The sequence below is a fragment of the Habropoda laboriosa genome, unplaced genomic scaffold, assembly GCF_001263275.1.
Source record: "Habropoda laboriosa isolate 0110345459 unplaced genomic scaffold, ASM126327v1 scaffold23, whole genome shotgun sequence".
NCBI classification, from domain to species: domain Eukaryota; kingdom Metazoa; phylum Arthropoda; class Insecta; order Hymenoptera; family Apidae; genus Habropoda; species Habropoda laboriosa.
The window spans coordinates 1779486-1786287 of record NW_017100140.1 but is presented as its reverse complement, the minus strand read 5'-3'; the positions used below and the strand labels follow the sequence as shown (position 1 = coordinate 1786287).

The 6802-nt window shown below is 31.8% G+C and overlaps 3 protein-coding genes across 3 annotated transcripts in view; 2 read left to right on the top strand and 1 right to left on the bottom strand.

Moving 5' to 3' along the window:
• Positions 1 to 1067, bottom strand: part of LOC108580112 (tankyrase) — an 11882-nt gene extending 10815 nt beyond the window's left edge. Inside the window, 3 exon segments of the mRNA XM_017943781.1 lie at positions 1 to 161; positions 247 to 449; positions 807 to 1067. Coding sequence (XP_017799270.1) covers positions 1 to 161; positions 247 to 449; positions 807 to 999 — 557 coding nt within the window. The 5' untranslated portion in view covers positions 1000 to 1067.
• A 368-nt stretch (positions 1068 to 1435) lies between these two features.
• LOC108580101 lies at positions 1436 to 3639 on the top strand. Its single transcript, XM_017943770.1, has 8 exons — positions 1436 to 1525; positions 1597 to 1894; positions 1971 to 2124; positions 2209 to 2351; positions 2439 to 2635; positions 2712 to 3102; positions 3165 to 3398; positions 3473 to 3639. Exons 1-8 carry the CDS (start codon positions 1436 to 1438, stop codon positions 3637 to 3639), a joined length of 1674 nt encoding a protein of 557 aa, XP_017799259.1.
• Positions 3640 to 4317: 678 nt separating this feature from the next.
• On the top strand, positions 4318 to 6217 carry LOC108570293 (zinc finger protein Xfin-like). The gene is made up of 5 exons (XM_017932135.1): positions 4318 to 4412; positions 4494 to 4651; positions 4724 to 4866; positions 4938 to 5704; positions 5775 to 6217. The coding sequence occupies exons 1-5, from the start codon at positions 4318 to 4320 to the stop codon at positions 6154 to 6156; spliced, it is 1545 nt and encodes a 514-aa protein (XP_017787624.1). The 3' UTR covers positions 6157 to 6217.
• The last annotated feature ends 585 nt before the right edge of the window (positions 6218 to 6802 follow it).

The window sequence follows — 6802 nt, the reverse complement described above, 5'->3', positions numbered from 1 at the left end:
CCTGATCTTGCTGCTTCTAACAATTCATCCTTTTTGTATTCTCCTGTTAATACTGGTTTAGTTGCAGGATCTGCCAATTCTAATGCTGTCTTCCCTTCTGTATTTCTGATATTAGCATCTGCTCCATGTTGTAGCAGAGCAATACACACGTCTATTTTACCCTATTGAAATGATCAAACCATGAAATGTAGCAGAGTTTGCTTAAGATACTAGGAAGTTAATGAATTAAATGAAATAAAATCATACTTTGATCGCAGCTTCATGCAAAGGAGTATAATTCCAATTGTCTCTAGTGTTAGGATTAGCTCCTGCTTCTAAGAGAAGTCTTACAACATCAGAATGTCCAAAAGAACAAGCGTTATGCAAGGGATGTAAACCCCCATCGTCACGTGCTTGAATGGATGCTCCAGCAGAAAGCAGGAATTCTACCACATCTCTCCTACCATAACCTATGTATTAAAAATAGAAAACGACTGCTTAAATACACTTCAAAACGCCACGAGATGTATTAATAATGTTTATATTAGTAATATATCAATCTACTAATAAAAAATTATATAAAATTTCTTTGTTGCGAAATATAATTCGTATTCGTTAAACATATATCCGATTTCAAAAGGCAATAATTTCGATTCATTGAATGACAACATTGAGAACTCGGTGTTCGAATTGTTTCACGTCTCCGACGTGACAACGGAATGGTTGACTTTTAGTCAAAGATAATAGAACAAGGAAAATTCCGAGTCGGTCGACGAATTTCATTAATCAGGTGGAATTAAAAAAATTGGTGGAAAAATTAAGCTTACCAGCTGCAAAATGCAGGGGGGTGGACTTGCGTCCGGCAGTGTCTCGAGCATTGACCGTCTTCGGTGTAACCAACGCCTTCACCCTCGCGAGGTCTCCGGTTTTACATGCTTCGAAGAGTTCCCTCAGAGGATCTGTGTTTCCAGATCCCGACAGGGAATCGGCATTTGTCAACGTCGATCTACGTCCTGCCATTTTACACCGCCATTTTCACGCCACTGTCCGACAGATACACTTCACTGGCTCATAATGTTGAAAGCTTTCACGACGACATCGAGATGAGTTGCTATGGTACAACCCAGTGGCGCCGCCTTACACCCAGAAGTACTCATTTTTTAAAAGTCCGTCGTATGAAGTAATTCCATCTGTACCAGGATGTAGAAGCACCGGTATAAACGGTGTTTCTTATTATGGACGCTTAATAAATTTTATATTTACAGCATTTAATTTATATATCTTATATTTATTGTTATACATTTATGTATTGTAAGAACCCATATTTTGTATACAAACATTTTTTTCCAATGCCCTTTAGGGGAATTTCAGTATGACAAATAATAACGAAAGTAGTTGTTTGTGCATATGTTACTTAGAGTTATAGAATATTTTGATAATAAAAGTATAATAAAATATGTCGTTTAATGTGTCATTCTATAAAAATGTATTTTTACTTATGCAAGTTGTGCCTGCATCTTTTGAATGTACAAAACACTTTAAGAAGGTATTCTAGTTGAAATGAAATGTATTTGTAATAGTTTTTTATGTATACTGTTAATCTAATAAACTTTATAGGGAATGTTTAATAAACCAAATACCTCAGGTTTTATTTATATTTCACATTATTTATTATCTGTATATGATGCAAAACGTTTTCAAAAAATGGTTGCATGGCCACTTATGAATAAAATGGATGAGAAAAGATACCGTATGCAAGTAAAAGATTACTTGGAAATTTTAGCAAGTGAAAATATAGATATAAATTTTCCATCAATATTTATGTCTCATTTATTGCAAGCAGGAGGAACAAGGTTTTCAATTATCATGTGGAAACTATCAGAAATTAGTCTTAGAGCTTATCTTAAAAGAAAATGTACAAATTTTTATTTACAACAAATTAATCTCAAATGTGGTACCTTTTCATATATTTATCAATTAACTTTTTGTAGATCAAATAACAGTATTACATGCTCCTAATATTGGCGATACCAGGGATGTAACTCAAATATATTTAACCACTATAAATGTTCAAAAGATTGCTACTATTTCTAAATTTTATGACAAAACAAAATCAACTATGGAAACCTTTGAAAACTATATGCAGTAAAATTGATTTCTATTTTATATCTTAGAAATATTATGTAGGTATCAAAACATGCATATTATATAAGAACTTTATTATTTTAGATATAAATCTAGTGATTTAAAAAGAATACAGACAGCTATCTTTGATATACAAGAAAATATAGAAAAGTTTGTACCTATGCTTCCAGTTAGTCCCTTAATTGCTACACGATTAATACATACTGATGATACAGAAATTATACACTGTTTGTATTTTATAATTATATTATTCTGTATGAACTATATTCCAATTTTAATAAAAAATTATGACCTATATAAATTTAAACTTACAGTGTGGAAGGAAAGTATTGAGCAAAATATTAAGATTTTATCTAAAAAAAATTGTATACTTAAAGAACTAAAAGCTCTTAGTAGTACATTAGATGGTTTTATTTCAAATTTATGTGTAAATCATAAGATTTTTAATGGGAGTGATTTTCCAAAAGTAAACAGTGAAATACTCCCACTGTGTTTAATTAATCATATCCAGGTAAAAAATAAAAAATCCAAAGTACATAATATGTTATAAAATTATATTAATAATTTATAATGCATTTCATTTAAAGCATATTAACAATGGATTATACATGAATGGATGCTTAGTATTTCATGTTTTATTATCAATACTTGATGAAGCACTAAAACATGTAGAATGCTACTTAAAAGTGGATGTTGTACCAGAATTATCAAACTGTGAACAAAAAATAATTGAACATTGTAAAACAATCAAGTGTATGGAACAAGTATTTCAGAAAGTTACAACACAAGTTTCTGAGGATTTATACAATGTACAACATAGTTGTGAAAACAAAACTATAAACCATACATTAGAAACAGATTTCTCATATCCCATGAGTTTAGAAACAATTTTAACTTCACCCAGATTTAATTTCTCCACTAGTAAATGTACAGACAATGAAAAGTTATTAAAAACAATGTGTATCTCTCCATTGCAAGGTAATACTGTTTCTTTACAATATAAATATACTTTGGTATATAATTTTATAAATGATTTTTAGGGAAATATAAACATTTGTTTAGAAGATATAAACGTGAACCCTGTAAGTCACCTAGAAAATTAATACCAAAATATGACTTGAATGATAGTTTAGAAAGTTTCACAGAAAATTGGAAATCTCCTCAAAGACAAGTATTAATTTGCAAGAAAAATTCACCTAGCAAAACAAAAGTCTCTCCAAGATTTTCTCGATTATTTTTTAATAATAGTGATTCAAAAAGAAAGTACTTCAAAGGTTTGTAAGAATGCTTACATAAAAAAATTTCTGGGTTAGTAATTAAGCATAAAAATTTAACGTGTTCTTTTCAGATAATAATGTAGCATCTACTCCATTATTACGAAAAAGTACAACACCAAAGAAATCTAATAACCAAATCTCACACAAACAGGCAGTGAACATAGATTCTGCAATGAAAGAAATTTTCGATCTCTCTTGCAAAATTACAGATGTTGTAGCTTCTTTGTCAAAATCTTGATTTAACTTAATGTTACGAGAATGCGGCACAATTTAGGAAAAATTAAACTTCAAAGTGGTTGGAATCAATGTATTTGTTGTATAATATATGTACATGTTAAATGAATAAAAAATTCTACAGTCACAACAGCTTGTTTTTTCTTACATGTTTCCCAATTAACAGTCCCAATTTTTGACACTGCTTAGCATAATCACAATTGTTCAAAATATACGCGTAAGTATTGCAAGTACCGTTTGTATTCGTTACATCACGTAGAAAATACATGTCAAAACCCGTTTCCTTTTTTGGATAGATTCGTGTAACCTTGTTCTAAAATGCACTATACGAACACATTTAGCAAGCAGATTGCATAAAAAGACAACCAATCGATGTGCATGAATGATGACAAGCGGCAAAGGAAAAGCGTGATTGGTTAAATTTCATTCACTCAACTAATGTGCAGCCACTAGCATCGTATAGTATAATCGCTGCGGTGCTTTAAATGCAACTATACTCTGTTTATTAGCTTTCGCCACTAGCTGTTTGTAAATTTTTAGCTTCGAGTACCAGCTGCAGTATTTGTATAGAAGCTTTAAGATTTTAGGTTATGGTCTGTTTATATGAAATTTTGTTTTTATAAGTTTACGTTAATTTTTATGAAAAAGGTCAATTTTTTAAGAGCAAATTTTTGCCAGTACAATGTTAACCTGCGTGGCACATGGTTGTCTTTCAAATGAAAGTACGAAAGTCAACGGACAAAACATTTTGTTGTTTCCTTTTCCTGAAGATGAATTGTGAGTACTTGTTGGACTTTCTGGTGATTTTTTACAAATATTTATAAGCTGTACTTAAGTGTATCATAATGATACTTTCAGACAAAGGAGTCAATGGTTCAAAAACTGTCAATTGAGTGAGAACACTGAACATGATAAACCACTCTACCTCTGTGAATTGCACTTTGATAAAATGAGTTTTACAGATTCAAAGAAACTAAATCCTAATACTGTTCCAACTATTTTTGATAAAGTAGATGGTATGTATAACAGTTATAATATGTCTTACATATTAGCAGTGTAAGTATTAGTATAAATATATTTTATTATAGAAGGTCAAAGAAAACGCAAGGCTGAAGATGAGCTTCAAACTGGATCATCTAAAATACCACCATTGAAGCAAAAAAAATTGGACGATGATTCACATAGTTTAGTAACTCCTCCACAAAGCCCTTCTATTCAATTAGTGGAAAATGTAAATAATTTTATAGTGTTTTTAACATCTATTTCTCTTGGTTAAAAGTTTATTAAAGAAATGCATTATAGGTTGAAGAAATAAATGGAGAATACAAGTTGGACATATCTTCTGATCATGAGATATCATTAAATGGATCTACTGATATAAAACCTGAATTGTATCAAGAAATTGATATAGGGAAAAAATTATATCGTTTAACGATACAAATAGATAAAATATATGGAAAACCATGTCCAAGATCAAAGAAGCTGAGGGTGTTGGCACAGATAATGAAAGGTAGCCAAAAATTTACTGAGAATATGATTAACATAGATGAAGGAGATGAGCCTTTAAAAAAGATGAATAGAGTAGCAATTTGTGTAAAAGGTGGTTGTAAACTAAAGAAGTCAATATATGATTCAAAGCCAGCATTTCAATGTGAATACTGTGATAAATATTATGTAATGAAGAGAAGTAATAATCAAGAAGAGAAGAACACATGTACTATATGTCATAAGACATTCTCATCTTCACAGTCTCTGTACCTTCATACTAAAACTCACTTTGTATGTGATATGTGCCAAACTGAATGTAGTTCACAAGTGACTTATGATAAGCATATAAGATTACATGTTAGTACCGATCCATTGTATCCATATAAGTGTCATCAGTGTACAGAAACGTTTGAACTGAAAGATGACGTGAGACAGCATTACTTAATTGTTCATCCTACCATAAAAGTACAGAATACAATTTTACAAGTGACTACACCATCTTTAACACAGCAAGTACCTCAACAACAGGATTATCGTTGTGTCAGTTGTAATATTACATTTAGGAATGAACAAGCCTATAGGTAGCATCTGTTATCATGAAGGCTTCTGAAAAAATTCCGTACAAATTGTAACTTAAAAATATTTTTACAGGAATCATGTAAGTTCTCATAAAAAGAAAGAAGGTTTAAGATGCAGCATTGGAGATAGTACCAATAATATATTTCCAGTACCTAGTCCATTAACTGGTAGTCAAATAGGTATTCTTCGAGCCGTAAAGTTCAGTTGTAGAGTGTGTTCAATGGAATTTGACAATGTCGGCGAAGTTGATAAACATACGAGAACTCATTTAGAGGAAGACAGTGAAGAGGAGCGCAAGTGTAATATCTGTAAAAAACTGTTCAAAACGGGCGCACAACTCAACGAACATTTAAAGTACCACCTCTCTCGTGCACACTCTTGCCCCGTATGTTCTAAAGCTTTTATTAACAGAACTACCTTGAAAATACATTTAAAAACACACGGTGAAGCATAATTCATTTTCGATTCGCGGCTGTGTTTAGAAATCAAATAATATATCATGTTCACATATTTTCGACGCGTCTACGCCGATATTATTCTCGATCGATAAGGTTCCTACACTGATGGAAACCTTTGTATATATAATATGTACAAAGTTGTTTGTTAATTTTATTGGCAATTTACGGCCATTGAAGAGCCAGAAAAAGATTATGTATGTTTACAAAAAGTTATTAAATTCTTCAATAACAACATTCGCGTCCCATTTTTTTTTTTTTTTTTTCAGGTAATCAGCACAGTTTCATTTCAGTGTCCATAACGTAAACACAGGTATAACATCGCAAATACTTTTTCCCACCGATAAAAAGTGTACAATACTCGTCGAACAAGATTGGAAATAAGAGAGAGTGGGGTTTGGTTCAGATGAGAAGAGAAAAAAAAAGCTGACTGAGAAGCAACACCATAGATTTCAGCGACAAGTGTAGAAGGAACGGAACATTGCTATCGACGACAGCGAAGAATTTCACTCGGAATCACCGCAAAGATTGCCCGAAGAATGAAAATAATAGCGAGCGGGCTTCTTTGAGATGTCTACGCTAGAAGTTGAGATGGAACGCGCGTAGAATGATCTTGATTTTCACGAAAGGAAAAGCAGTCACTGG

Bases quoted from the DNA above. Each gene is read 5' to 3' on its own strand.
- LOC108580101 (XM_017943770.1), top strand. From the start codon at position 1,436: ATGTCGTTTAATGTGTCATTCTATAAAAATGTATTTTTACTTATGCAA. The intron at 1,526-1,596 runs GTATTCTAGTTG...TAAACTTTATAG, and splicing joins GTACAAAACACTTTAAGAAG to GGAATGTTTAATAAACCAAA. The intron at 2,125-2,208 runs GTAAAATTGATT...TTATTATTTTAG, and splicing joins ACCTTTGAAAACTATATGCA to ATATAAATCTAGTGATTTAA.
- LOC108570293 (XM_017932135.1), top strand. From the start codon at position 4,318: ATGTTAACCTGCGTGGCACATGGTTGTCTTTCAAATGAAAGTACGAAA. The intron at 4,413-4,493 runs GTGAGTACTTGT...TGATACTTTCAG, and splicing joins CCTTTTCCTGAAGATGAATT to ACAAAGGAGTCAATGGTTCA. The intron at 5,705-5,774 runs GTAGCATCTGTT...ATATTTTTACAG, and splicing joins AGGAATGAACAAGCCTATAG to GAATCATGTAAGTTCTCATA.